The following is a 15214-nucleotide window of genomic DNA, read 5'->3' as shown; positions in this document are numbered from 1 at the left end:
ATCAGAAGCACATGTAGTTCGGAGCCCTGAAAGAAATTTTCCTGTGCCACTTCAACAAAAGGCAATTATGTGAGCAAACCCTATCTTTTGTCAACCTTCCCATTTGGGACCCTAGATGTCTGAATCCCTAAGCCCCATATGTCCATATCTGGGCCAGGCCCATATTTCCACACCTGAGCCTTGCCCACCCCTGCCCCTGTAGAAATTAGGGTGAGGCAGCCCCCCTGAGGGTCAGGGCCCCCCCTCCTGCTAGGTGGTCCTGGGAACTACCCACCGTTTACTTTCCTGCTTGCGATTTGAAGAATGTCCTTCTGGTGAGGGCTGGGCTTCTGTTCTTCGGGTGTCCAGCTTGACGTCTTTGCTTCTGGAACTCGGGCCGCTGTCCTTGGTGGGGGCTTTGCCCCTCGGCCAGTCTCCTTCCTTGCTTATGCTCCTTGCAGGCTCCCACCCTGCTGCAGCTGCAGCTCCCTGAAGGCTGGGCTCTGTCCATGTTGGCATTTGTTTTAATGGATCTTTCCACTTCCTGGCTCCAGTTTTTGAGTTGAATTGATAGATCTCCCCAGTCACTAGAGGAGAGAAATACAATCATATAAACCAAGGAATTCAAATACTTCTGTCTTGCCCCACCTCTCCCCCACATCGTTCTGATGGCCAAGAAACAATGAGACATGCAAGCACCACGTGAAGCACAGACAGAGAAGCAGGTTGGTGAGCAGCACAGACCGTCTGCACCAGCCTGCCCCTGCCCCAAAGCCACGCAACTCAAACCACACGGGGAGCATGTGCCACACCTCGCGGATAGAAAGGTTCAGAAGAGCCTCAAAGCCACGTCAAGTGCAATTTCAAGGAAGTCTTGAACTCCTGCGGGCATCAGGTAAATGAGGTTCGGTTTCTAATGGGGTTACCCATTATGTTCTGATTTATTTGGTTTGTTTGAAAAGACCCCTGGATGCCTGCTATAAAAAGGAACTCACCAAGTAAGGAGGGCAAGACTTTGATTTTTTTGTTTATGTTCGGTGAGTAGAGATTCGAGGACTCAGACACACATAGGTGGCCCCATTGGAGACGAGGCAAGGGAGCCATTTTGATTGTGTCAGAGCCCACAGACACTAACTGATGTGTTTGTTCACATTAAATCAATTGGCAGATTTCTTCTCCTTCTTTTAAAGTCTTTGCAACAACAACAAAAAAAAAAAAAAAAAACAAAAAAAAAAACCAAAAAAAACTGCAAAAGGCCTCCAGCTTTTGCACTGGAAATAGGGTTTAAGTCAAGCCCCGGCTCCTGCCATTTCTGTAGAGCACGAGTGGCCTCTCTGCTCAGAATCCCACCAGCACTTATGTTAATGTGGGCACATTATGGTAACAAGTGCCTAATAATAGAGGGAAATTTAATTCCAACAGCAGCAGCTTCTCACTGGAGAGGAGCCATCCTCCTTGCGAGGAGGACCACAGCGGTCTGCATGTGAGGGTGGCAGGGAGCCAGCACACTTGCTTCCTGGATTCGGTTTCCTTCCCTTTATTCACGTCTATAATTGAGCCTTTGTAAGTGGAGGGATGTGTGTAAAGGAGCTAAATTGGGAGCTGATTTCGTGGGGGTGACAAGAGTCTGCAGGCCAGCTTTACCTTATGTTCATCTTGCCAACCAAGAAGAAATTCTTGGCCCTGATCGAGGGGAAAAGAAGAAGCCAAACTTGCCATTTCTTCCACTGCTAATAGGATGGTACGAGAAGCTTTCAGGAAGGATGAGGGGAGGGGAGAGAGTTCCAATGAGCAGGGGGGAAAGAAAAGAGAGAATAGTGGGTTCTTGAATTCACCATTTCCCTAAACTGTGAGTTCGGCAGGGAGGCAAGAAAGGCGTGTCCTTGAGCGGGAGCCCTTCAGTGGAAACCCACAGGGGAGGGCGCTGCCAGCCTGCACGCCCGCTGTGCGCAGAGTGGATCTCCTGTTGTATTTCAGCCTGGAAGTGTCAGCGCTGCACTACAGGCAACGTGATTGGATGGATTCACTGAGTGAAGAGCAGGAAACAGGACAAGGTCATAGACCAGCCTGGGATACGGAAAGCATTCTTATGGGTGACCTTGCCAGTCCATTACCTGGGTCGACAGCTTCTCCATCAAAGACCGTGTTCATCTGGACAGTTTCCTACAGAGCAGAAAGAGACAGCTTCAAGCACAACCCTAGGCTTCCCCTGCCCCAGGCAAGGCCACTCATCCTCACAGCCCCGCAGCCGGGTTCCTTACCCAAAGCTTCTTCTTGACATTTATCTATGTGATAGGCACTGTGCTAGGTGTTAGGGACACTGGGGTGAACAAGTCATGTGTGGTTGCTGCCCACTTGTAACTGATGAACGGGGGCTCCTGTGCAGTCAAAAGACCATGGGAGGAGCTATGTGGGATGCTATGGGACACAGGTGGGAGTGAGGGGGATATTTAATCCAGACTTGGTGGTTAAAAGAGCATCCTGAGTAAGTGACACCTGAGTTGCATCAAAGGAGGAGTAGAAACACCACACAGCGTGTCACCTTGGTGAGATCATTATAAGGCAGACTTGCAAAGCAGGCACAGAGGAGCCCCCAGGAGCTCCCATCTCTGGCCCTGGCACACCAGCCTGGCACTCCTGCCTTTTCCTGCTGCCTCCCCCCCAAATAGGCCAATGATCTGTGCCATCCTCAAGGACCTGACTTGTGTCCAAAATGCACCTGTCCCTGACCCCATGGCACCCCCTTCCTTCACATGATGCCATACACAGGGTCTTTAGTATGCTAATGAGGACGGCATTTAGAGCTTAGAGGACCTCTGGTCTTTGTATTTTCATCACATTTGTACATAATCACCTCTCTTTCCCCACAGCTCCCCAACTCTGAAGAGAGGGAATAGGGATTTACATGGGTTTCGTCCACTGGATCAGGTAAGCAGCCCCACTTTTTATAGTCACGAGGACCTATTTATTTAATAGATTAATTTAGCATTACCTAGTTCTAAGACCATCGCTGAGAGGCATACCCAAGGGTACTTGCCTTAGGCAATAAGACCACAAAGACCGAAGTCTGCTTCTTCTCCCCATTTGTAGACCAACAAGGAGGTCCAAGCTCTAAGATAATGGGCCTGAAGCAAAAATCCCAGTGTACCTCATCAGCCACCTCACAGTGCTCATTCAACAAATACAGAGTTTTGGCTCATAATGAAGTCTCATCATGGGGGAAGAGAAGGGAGAATCACCTTCGAGTTCCATCACTTCCCAGTGAAGACAGCCGTCTCGATGAGAGACAGGGTGAGGTGGCAGGGTAACTCTCCAGCTACCCTATAAACTCCGCATTTGTGTGACACCCAACAATTTTCACCATATTTCCCCACCTGTTATCTCAGGGCAGGTGACCTTGCTCCCATTTCACTACTGAGGAATCTAAAGCTCCAAATAGCTAAGGGGTCCCTAAAGCCATGTGGCTAAGTGACAGGCCTGGACCATAGATAGCAGTGCTCTTTCTCTATCACTTTTCTGCAAGGTTGTGGAAACAGCAAAGAAAAATTAAATTCAACTGGAAACTGAAGTGCCAGTTGGGGTCTTTAACCTCCACTCCTCCAACACACTCTGCTGGAGAGCTGGTGGAGACGGTAAACACCACGACTCGGTATTTATGAAAGTCAGTGCTTCTGTAAACGCATCAGCAGACGTGCTCAGTGGAGGGAAGGAATTCTGATAGGAATTCTGTCACACAGCAAGCTGTTCCAGTGGCCAAATACCACACCTCCCTGAATGACAAACACCCCCACAGGGCCACAAGCCAGCACCCAAGTCAGGTGCCTGTGGCTGACCACACTCACCACCACAACCTCTCTGTTTGCCTTCTTCATGTCTGCAGGGAAGAGAACAGGCAGCAGTTAAGTTTCTTGGGTGTTAAATTTTCCTTAAAATTCTACCCCCACAATGAGATATACCCTAAACAGGCTTTGAAACCAGTCTTACAGATAAGGCAAAGAATTTTTCTGACTGTAGACACTGATAGCTTTCCATCTTCTCAGAAAAATATGCACGTATTTTCAATACACACACACAAACACACACTTAAATTTTTAAACTATTTTTCCAACTTATTGTTTTGGGGAATAGGGATTTACATGGGTTTTGTCCACTGGATCAGGGCCTGAAGCAAAAATCCCAGTGTACCCCATCAGCCACCTCACGGTGCTCATTCAAAATTAGCTTTCAAATAGACTTAGAGATCAGAAAGAAAGATTGAGTTGATACACTCGCTCATGTGTGTGGATTTTTTTTCTTTTCATTTCATCTATGCCCTTCTTCAAAAATAACTGGGATTGGAAACAGTTTGTGAAATTTCACAGGTCATCTCATTTAATATGATCAATAATCATTACGATCAAATTTTGAACCCTGATGTACGTGCTTTATGTACGTCAGACACATGCTATGGATGGAGTGACTAAGGCAAACATTTTTTTAACACACTTTTCAATTTTATATCTTGTCTCTCCCACTAGCCTGGGGTCACCTTCAGGCAACAACTTGTTGGCCAGGGGCAGGACGAGACACTTCCTCAAGCCTAGAGCTTTCAAACAGACCTGGCTCAATTTACAAACTTTCCTGAAATTGTTCAGCTCCCGGCTAATCTGGCTGCCCTGGGTCCCTCTTTCTAACTAGTCTGGCCTAAGTAATTTGTGCAAATGATCAGATCCATTGCAGCCTGAGAATAAAATCTCACTTGTTCTTTCAAAAGAGGCAGGTGTCCAAGACAGAGCATTAGCTATCCTCAGGAGGGATCATGCCCCTCCATGTGCTGTACTGAGTAGATACTGTGTTTAACACATGGAGGATTCTTTATTCCTGTCCCACTCAGTGGGGAACAAGCCCAGGTGCAGAAGGTAAACTGATTGGAGATGACCCTGGGTGGGAGCAGGCAGGGCCCACAGGAGTTATCCCAGTAGGCCAAAGGCACCATGCACCCAGCCCTTCCTGTGCTCCAGCAACATCTGGCCTGTGCTTCATTCTACCAACGATGAAGCTGCTAAAAACTCACCAACATACAATTGTGCCAACTGGCTCTGATGGGTCCTTTTTTATGTAGTACAACAGAGCATGCAAGCAAAAAAAAAAAAAAAAAAAAAAAACCAAAGGGAATAAGCACTGTACATACCTCCTTTCTTTGCCCTATGGGGAAGAAAAAGAATGGGTATTAATTAACCTGAAAGTGGTCCACACGGGTGAACACAAGATCACATAGGGTCCTTTGGGCAACTGAGTTGCTTGGGGTTCAGGGGCTGATTTGCAAAAGGAATCAGGGATGGGGGCCAAAAAGAAGACCTGGCGACTGCCCCTGATCCAAACAAAGTGGCGTTGTCACCAATGGCTTTGGCCTTGGGAGGTTTGGGTAGTTTGAAAATTTTGACTACTATTGCCTTATAGAATTCAGGAAATATGACGACTCCGCTGAGGACACCTGGCAAGGGCGTGATCACCAGGTCAGGTGGCCAGGCAATTCTCTCTCCCTTTTCTCCCACAGAACTAGCTGAGCAGGGGTGTTGGCTCACAGATGGCAGTTTGAGGGCTGGCAGTTAAATTTCCTGTAACATGAAGAAAGAGCTAGATCTGGACTCTAAGACCCCTCTCCTGATAATCTTAATGGTATGATGGTTAATTTGAATTGTCAACCTGATGGGATTAAAATATGCTGATGATTAAGAGGCTTCTGGGTGTGTCAATGAGTGTGTGTCTAGGAATGATTGCCATCTGGGATAGCAAATTGAAGTGGAGACCCTCCCTAAGCATGAGCAACTCCATCCAATAGGAGCATGGTGGCTTGGATAGAATAAAAGTTGGAAGAACAAGGAAGCAAGGGCAGATGCAGGCTCAATTCTTCTTGAATGGGTTCTTGATGGCTTCTGCTATCACCTGAGGATATCAGACTCTCACTTCTTCACTCTTCCAAAGCACACTCTGCCAGTGATTCTCCAGGGAGTTTCCAGAACCCTTTTGGTCTACTGGGGTAGCATCACTGATCCCTCTTGTTCTGATGCTTCAGCCTCTTGGACTGTGCAGAACCCCTACTAATACACTCGGATCTATACTTCTGTGATTCTAATTTGATTCTTTGCTGTTTGACAAATGCTGGTGGTCACATGGTACAATTTACTTCTAAAGATGTCAGGTTTGGGTATAAATTTCTAGCTAGTTTTCTTTTTTAAGTAAACAATGCTGGAAACGGTATTTAAGATTGTAAGTTAAAACTACCAGGTTCAAGGTGCATATTTAACATTTAGCCATCTATTCTGTGTGAGTTGCACTGTCTATTGGATTACTTCATTCAAGAACTTCTACTCAAATCCCACCACAGGATAACACCATCCTTACAAGCTTAAGTGTCCCTCTTTTAGAATAATTTTTTTTTTCTTTTTGGTACTGGGGATTTGACCAGGAGAGCTTTACCACTAAGCTACATCCCCAGCCCTTTTTATTTTTTTCTTTTGAGACAGGTTTTCACTAAGTTGCTAAGGTTGGCCTCAAACATGTGATCCTTCTCTCTCAGCTTCTGGGATTACAAACATGTTCCACTGCACCAGCCTTAGGATAATTTTTTAAGTCAACTTGTGAGTACAGTCCAAACAAAAATGTCTTTTTCAATTTCAGCAAATACTCAAGGATTTCTTACCTTGAAGTCAAGGTTGCCAATAGCAACTTCCCAAATAAATATGGCAAAATGCAATGCACATCTATATGCTAATGCCTTTTACTTGTATATAATCTTTCATCCATAGGTTTTAAATTATTTGAAAGTTACTAGTTAACCTTAAAAATATCTTTAAGGGCTGGGGATGTGGCTCAAGCGGTAGCACGCTCTCCTGGCTTGTGTGCGGCCCAGGTTGGATCCTCAGCACCACATACAAATAAAGATGTTGTGTTTGCCGAAAACTAAACAATAAATATTAAAATTCTCTCTCTCTCTCTCTCTCTCTCTCTCTCTCTCTCTCTCTCTCTCTCTCTCTCTCTCTCTCTTTAAAAAAAAATATTTAAGAGGGCTGGGGTTGTGACTCAGTGGTAGAGTGCTTGCCTAGCATGTGTGAGGCACTGGGTTTGATCCCCAGCACTCAAATAAATAAATAAATAAATAAAGATATTGTGTCCATCTACAACTAAAAATATTTTTTTAAAAATACCTTTAAAAGGCAGATCAATCTTATTACCTCTCCTTTTTTGCAACTGAGAATCCTGAGACTCAGTGGTTTCAATATTCTAAGATACGTGGGTGCAAAGCCAAACTTGAAATCTAGAATCCTAAACTCACTGGGTCTTAGCTGTGAAAAATAATGCAATAAAATTTTTAAAATAATGGCTATGATGTTTTAACCATTTGTTACATACCAGGGAACAGTGCGAAGTGCTTTTTTGAATTTGCTTATTTAATTGGTTATCACTCAGACTCACCATACTCAAAACAGTAAGAGTTACTGAGACACAAGAAAAGTGGCTCTGAGAGAAGTCTGTGACAATTCAATGTTCTGCTCACACTACTACCTCACTTTAACCAGGAAAGGACACTCCACAGGTTGTCACAATAAGAGGCCTATGTGTCCACAGGAGAGAACAGCGAGGAGAAAAACTGGCCTGTGTGTACAGTCCCTGAGATCCAGGCAAAGAACGATAATGATTTATTATACACAAGCCCAACTGCATCATGAGAGCCAAAAGTTTAATTCCCTTATCCGCTCTTATGTTTCCTTTAATTCCACCACCTCCTATTAATGTTCTACAAATAAGAGCACAGCCGTATTTTGTCACTACTCACAACAGGGCTTTTCTGAGGCTTTTATGCAGAACAAGGTCACCAAAAGGCTGACAGCCCAATTTCACTGAAATCCCATCAGGGACAGAGCAGGTTTTCAGAGAAAGTCCAGGGAATGGTTTCCTGGTCCCACCTATGACAAAGAGGGCACACCAGGCCCAAGGGGAGCTGGGATTCCTCCTCCCTTTCTCCTTTTCCCTCTGTCACTCCAGGAATCCTGTCCTGTTGAAAAATCCTGAGGAAATCCCAGCCCACAGCAACTTACAGAGGTTTCTTGGTCTTCCCCGTCTTGCAGGGACAGCATCTGTGGATGGCTTTGGCCAACAGGATGATCAGAGACACCAAGAGACCCAGAAGCAACACGGAGCCTGTGGTGACGACGAAAGGCACATACCACGCAGATGGAGAATACACGTTTTCCCTGAAGACCTGGTAAGTGATCCTGGGCTTGAACAAGAGAGAGCCCGAGTGTGAGCAGAGGGTGGTTGCGTCTTTGACATTAAGCACTCTCCCTGTGTGTGTGTGTTCGTTCCACTCTGTTCCTGCTCTTACACCGACATCTGTCTGCCCTGTTCTTGCTGCTTCCACCCATTGCCGTATTTATAGTCTTTGAAAGCACGCATGAGACCCAAACCCAGAAAAATTGGAGAAATGAAAAGCAACTCCAGGCCTAATTTCATTCTGTCTCTTGTCCCCTTCCCCAAAGCTAAAAGATCCATTGGCTGTTTTTCTGCAATAACAGCATAATCCAGGGACTAATATAGCCCTTGTCTCTCACTGAGAAGGCATGAACCACGAAAGCTGTTTTTCTAACACCTCGTAGGCTTTTCAGTGTACACTGGAGACAGCTGGCGCTGCCAGGTGAGTGGGCTGCTATCACAGCGGAGCCTCGAGTTCAGCATCTGCTTCCTAGAGCAGGAGACACAGCAAACAAGCCATGGAGATGCCATAACTAGGTCATGCTGTAAGCCCAAGAAAGGTGGCAATGCCTTTCTCAAGGGAGCCTTCTAGTTACACAAAGAGTCCTTAAGCTTGCTGGCCCCACTCATGGAGGGGGTCATATCCACTGGAGCACAGGAGAGAAACAGTACCCAGCTCCCAGGAAGACTCTGCCAAGTGCAAGTTGGCCACCGTGGTAGGTGGTTTTCTAAGGTTCCAATCACTTTCTTCTGGTATGCTACAAATATGGGGCCGCTGACCAGGGGTGCAACTTTTACTAGGAGAAGAAGGAAGGGGACAAAAGAAGAGAGACCAGTTCCTCCGAGGGGCAGGGGAGATAATCTTGTCAGATTCCAAGTTTCTCTCTTTCTTCTCTTTTAGGGCACCTGCTATTTTTTTCTTAACAATTACCACAATCTACAATTATTTTATTAATTGGTGTGCTTGATTGTAATCTGTCTCCCCTTCTAAGTCAGTAGCTCTCAACCTTTCATGCACAACAGAATTCCCTTTACAAGCATAGATTGCTGGCCCCCACCACCAAGTTTCTGATCCAATGGGTCTAGAGATGGGGTTAGGGATTCCAGGTTCCAGCCTCCTTCCTTGGAGATCATGGTTGGGTGAGGTATAACTAATAATTTGGAGTGGACTGGGCATGGTGGCATATTTCCAACTATTCAGGAAGCTGAGGCAGGAGGATTGCAAATTCAAGGCCAGTGTGGGCAATATAGCAAGACCCTTTCTCAAAATAAAAAGTAAAAGAAAAAATGGCAGGGAATGTAGCTTAGTGGTAGAGCACTCCTGGGTTCAATCCCCAGTTTCACAAAATAATACCAATACCAATAACAATAATGATAATGTTAATCATAACAATAATCTGGAGTGGGTCTGAAAATTTGCATTTCTTTCTTTAAAATTATTTATTTATTCTAATTTGTTGTATATGACAGCAGAATGCATTTCAATTCACAGTACACACATAGAGCATAATTTTTCATTTTTCTGGTTATACACAAAGTAGTATCACACCATTCATGTCTTCATACATGTACTTAGGGTAATGATGTCCATCTCATTCCACCACCATCTTTTCTACCCCTGTCCCCTCCATTCTCCTCCCTCCCCTTTGCCCTATTAAAGTTCCTTCATTTCTCCCATGGTTCCCCCCACACCCATTTTGGATCAGCATCCATATATCAGAGAAAACACTTGGCCTTTGTTTTTTTGGGATTGGCTAACTTCACTTAGCATAATATTCTCCAACTCCATCCTGCAAATGCCATGATTTATTCTCTTTTAATGCTGAGTAATATTCCATTGTGTATATGTACCACAATTTCTTTATCCATTCATCTACTGAAGGTAGTTTTTGTTTGTTTGTTTGTTTTTGTTTTTTTAAACCAGGATGGATGTAACGTTAAAAGTTCCAAGGGTCCAAGGTCTTAGCCAGGGCTTTACCCACCTGGTGGCCACTCTGATCCAGCCTAATACCTCAACTCTTTGTAGCCCATCCACTCTTCTCCTGGATCAAATGGCTCTATTGATATAAACCACAAGGGCACATGGTTCAGGATTCCATACCCCTAAGTGCTTACCCTGGGGGTGGTGGTGATGATGGTGGTGGGGTGGGGAAGGACTTTAATACTCAGTGTCACCGTCCCTGTTTCAACAAGAGCCTCAGCTTTCCTTCTGCCAGACAGCAAGTTGTCATCAGTTATGTAGACAAGTAGTGTGTAGTCCCAGATCTTATCAAGGCCACCCTCGTAGTCAAAGCTGGATGCAAGCAGCAGACGTGTGACATTGGAGCCAGCATTGGGAGAGAAGGTGAAGTGACTGTTGATATTGCCTAAATGAGATGTGATCACAGGGTGTTGGTAAAAGGAAGAAGAGTGCAGATAGAGGTTTAGAAGAAAACTGCATTAATGTCCACACTGGAGGGTGGACGGCGTGACTGAGGCACCAGGGCTGGGTCATGGCTGCACGGGAGATTTCATCAGTATAAAGAAACTCACTTATAAGCAGAGTGGCTGCAAACAAGGAAGAGTAGAAAAGCACCACAGCCTACCTGTCCTAGGTGCCATCAGGCAGAAGAGATTTAATAATATGGTACAGCCCCCACTAGCTGACAATCCAGGATTTATTTAGCATGTAACTCACACTCAGACTGTTACAGAGCTGAGGACTTCTGAGAAACTGAGAAGGTGCAAAGTCCCCCACTTCAAACCCGGATTATTGTGATCAAGTCAGAAATATTTCAGACATGTTGCTCAGAGTAACAGGAATAGGTTGTTGAAGGGATAGGAAAAGGGAAAGGGGACACTGTCAAGGAAGAGAGTGGGTCCTCTCAGAAAGAAGAGGGACAATGTGCCTCTCCTGCACTCTTGTTTTATTGGAGATCCCAGAGAAGTTTCTAGAGAGTCCCGCCCAGGTCACCCCTTGACTTTTGACGGACAGCAGGCTGACATCCCACTTGGCAACTCTAGGTCACCTTGGCCCATGCTGACTGGTGCTAATTGGATTCTATAGTTAGGAGGATTTTATGGTTAGGAGGAATTATCCTTATCTCCCAGAGTTTCAGGATCTGGTCAAAAAAGTCTCCACTTTCAGGGTAACTTGGGCTCCTCTTATCAATGTTATTTTGGGCCTCCATTTCTCCTGCAGTGAACAGGTAGTTTGCTGAGTAATGTGACAAATCCTGATCACTCAGGCCAGGCAGGGCTATAGGTAAATTGCTTCTTTGAAAAGAAAGCATGCGGGGTCAGCCCAGTGGGCCCATTTTATAACATTATTCTCTTAACTCGTGTTCCCATTCACATCGTCTGTCTGCTAACATTACCACGAGCGGACAGAAAGAGGAGAAGCAGACTAAGTTCTCCCCAGGCCTTTCATGGAACCTGACTGGTCATACAGGTTACAGATTTCCCTGGAGTTCCCCAAAGGAAGGTGCCTCCTGGTTTGGTATGGAGCACAGCCCCTGGTCCTTCTAAACTCACCCCACCTCCTTGCTAAACATGCACACAGCTCTGTTGGGGCTCACAGCACACAGCTCAGGGAGCCTGGGGCAGGACGGCTGCCAGCCCAGGCATGGCTCCTGCTCATTCCTCCAGTGGCTCCAGACTCATTACCGACTGAAAACCAGTAAATGGAGCAGGAGATGATGCAATTTCTACTCCCTGAGCAGCAAAGTGCTCCATAAAGGCCTTAGGGTTCTCAGTATGGATTATTTCCATCTTCAGCAACTGCAGTCTCAAGGCAGTGTCTGCCCCTGGGTTTTGTGACACAGCCAGCTCAGAGGCTTCCTACTGTTCAAGTTCCTGCTCTGCCAGGGCTCAGCAGGGGGCCGAGATGGATTTTTTTACTCTTTCCTGTGCAATTGCTCTGCTTGTTTGGGTTTAAATCTCTGGCCCCAGCACTTCATTAGATGAGCTATTTTGGTCTAATTTCCATTGAGAGGTGCTCTTTTTTTCCCCCACAATGGTATATTTTTAAAGAGAGAAAATGAATGGCGCAGAAGAGAATTGCTGAGGACACAGTTTCAAAATGCATTTAATCTATTTAATCTATTGTTATCCAGAGAGCAGCATAGGATGCCCTGCCTCCCGTGACAAGCTTTTAGGAAAAGGGGCGGTTGAGGAGTTAGACTCAATTTTTTTAAAATTACACTAATAGGGGCATGTGACTCATAGTTTGGAAATTTGAGGGATGGGATTCACTATCAATGGGATTCACCCTTCCTGAGACCTGTGCACAGCTGAGTGTATGGGTGTGGGAGAATTAGGTGAGATGGGGAAGCCAAGAGGAGCACAGAAATCACAGGGATCACTAAACAACTCATTCCTCCTTCCTCATTCAAACCCCACCTCACACGGAGCCCGGGCCAGTGTGTGGAAACACGCCACAGTCCTGTCTCAGAGACAGGTCCAGGGCTGTCCACACCAAATACTGTACCTGGGCCAATGGAGTAGCGAAAAGATCTGGGGCTGGAATCCAAGTCAGTACATGTCAGCTTGAAATTCTGAATGTTTGTGCCAACTTTCAGATCCACTGGGATGGCTAGGAAATAAGAGTTGGGGGTACACATTGGCTTTTCATCATTTTCTCCAATGATGTTCACAGTGACCTAGAGCAACAAGAAGGGGTGCTTACTGTATGCCAGGTACTTTCCATGGATTAAGCTCACTTCACCTCACAAGAGGAGGATACATGATAATTCCTTTTTTTGGGGGGGGTTTGTTTTATAGTACTGGGGACTAGAACTCAGGACCTCAGGCATGCTAAGCAAGTGCTCTACCACCAAGCTGCCTCCCCATTTTGTTTCAATTTATGGATGAGGAAAAGAAGACTTAGAGAGATGAGGTAATTGATCTAATACCATTCAGCTGGTAAGAGGCAAAACTGGGATCTGAATTCAGTTCTCTTCTATCCTAAATCCCAACCTGTTAACATCTTTGCCATTTGCACCCACATGCACATGTGTGTGTAAGTAGCCTATGCAGATATTCACAAGCCTCATGATACACACAGGCACCTCCATGCATGTGTTCCCCGAGGTTGATGCTGAGTTCTTTTCCCAAGTGGGTATAGATTTGCAGGGACCCCATGCACTTCCTTGTTTGCCTTCCCTTGTGAATTGGAAGCTCAGTCTCTAACTTTGGTGGACACAGAACCCTGGTGGTTCTCAACCCTGGCTCTGCTTTCTTGAGCCAGTTTCAGATCAAATGAATTGGAATCCCAGGAGGGTGGAGCCAGGCACGGTTTTTTATGTTCTCCAGCAGATTCTGACATGCAGCAGTGACTGAGGAGCGCTGGGCCAGAATGAGTGGGCCTGGTGGAGCTGGGATCTCATCTGTAACCGGGGCTATTAGCACCACACTGAGCCCAGGAGCTGACCTGCCACAAGCCGGGGCCAGTCTATTCTCTTTCATCACAGTCCTTTGTGCCCGGCAAATTGGCATATATAGACTGGGATGCCTGCCAGCAAGAATCATAGAATGTCAGCTGAAAGGGACTTATATGATCATTTAGTTCATCACCCTTTTAAAAAGCTTATGAATTTTGAGTCATATTCATTCTACTTTTGAAATTTGGGGATTTCAGCCCTTTCTGAGCCTGGGAATAAATTGAAATGTTCACTCTAGTTAGCTTCCACAGTAAAGTCCATTCATTTTTCTCAAAAAAAAAAAAAAAAAAAAAAAAACCCCGTAGCCTAACAAACACTGCAATTATCTCTAGCTTTCCTCGGCTAGCAATGCCCAGTCTCTCACACATCATTGAAAACATCATCCCGTTAATTCAAAACAAGTCATCAGAGGAACTGAACTATTTGGGTATTGGATTTATCAGGGGACTTTCCGCTTAAGAAGGACCGAAATAAGGACATAGAGATAAGCCTTGTTCAGACCCCCTTGGAAAATTAAGATCAAAGTTGATAAATGAACTCATTCTCCTGACTCCGAGCCGGTCATTGTCTGTATCACACAGGAATCTGCTGCTAGCTAAGAGTCCATTTGCCTTCATGCTCTTTTACTTTACTAGTGGGAAAGAACAAGGAATAGTTGTGTCTTTGTGGTCATGATGTTGTCCTCAGATAATCCTAACCCCTGACCCAGTGGACCTGTTAGACCCTCCTATGACCCCGATGGGCTGCTACTCATGTGGCCATGGACTAGCTGAACCACTGGGAAGCCTGCTAGAGATGCAGGATCTCAGGCCCCACTCCTGCTCACAAGAATCTGCATTTCCTAGGATTCTCAGCATCAAGGGATGGAAAGCATTGCAGCAGTAGACATCAGCTATGGTTTGGAGGAGTGTCCCCTCAAGGTCCACGTGTTGAAGGCTTGGTCCCCCAGGACCAAAATGGTGGAACCTGTGGGAGATGGGCCCTTGGGAGAGGTCCTTAGGTCATTGAAGGTGTGCTCCCAAGGGGAGTGTGGGGCCCTGGCCCATCTTCTCTCTCTGCTTCCTGGCTCAAATTGAGAGCACTCTCTGAGATACCCACTCACTCCCACCATGACGTGTCACCCACCTTCACTAGGAGCCCAAACAAATGGGACTTATCCATTTGTCCACCTAATCATGGACTTTAACTTCCTGAATTGTGAGAATAGCCTGCGTCAGGTACTTCATATAGTGACATAAAGCTGACTGATACAGCAGCATTGTAAGATCTACCCCATTTGGTGTATATGGCAAAACACTCTTGGAAAGGAGACAGGTAACGATAAGACCACACCCAACTTCCAGCAATGTGCCTCTCACTGCAAGCCCTCATGGAAGGCAAAGTGAGATTTAAAGGGCCTTAGAAGGAACCTTGTCCCACAAAGTGGGTTTGTGGGTTGAACAGATACCCAGATATCCATCTCAGTGCTTCTCCCAGGCACGCACAAACTTGGTCCTCAGATACAGATGTGGATCTTTATGTCCTGGGCACTACTACTCATTTCTCCTCGCCTCTGCAAGATGTGCCCTGTGAAGATCCCTCTT

At 45.8% G+C, this 15214-nt stretch overlaps 1 protein-coding gene across 1 annotated transcript in view; it reads right to left on the bottom strand.

The window, feature by feature from the left end:
- Positions 1–277: 277 nt before the first annotated feature.
- The window catches only part of Cdhr3 (cadherin related family member 3), a 65172-nt gene continuing 50235 nt past the window's right edge, over positions 278–15214 (bottom strand). The window contains 8 exon segments of the mRNA XM_040290876.2: positions 278–348; positions 351–566; positions 2094–2142; positions 3822–3853; positions 5150–5163; positions 8058–8239; positions 10327–10577; positions 12680–12851. Of these exon segments, the coding sequence (XP_040146810.2) occupies positions 278–348; positions 351–566; positions 2094–2142; positions 3822–3853; positions 5150–5163; positions 8058–8239; positions 10327–10577; positions 12680–12851 (987 nt within the window).

Source organism: Ictidomys tridecemlineatus, chromosome 2, assembly GCF_052094955.1.
Source record: "Ictidomys tridecemlineatus isolate mIctTri1 chromosome 2, mIctTri1.hap1, whole genome shotgun sequence".
Lineage (NCBI taxonomy): Eukaryota > Metazoa > Chordata > Mammalia > Rodentia > Sciuridae > Ictidomys > Ictidomys tridecemlineatus.
This window is presented reverse-complemented; position numbering and strand designations above follow the sequence as displayed.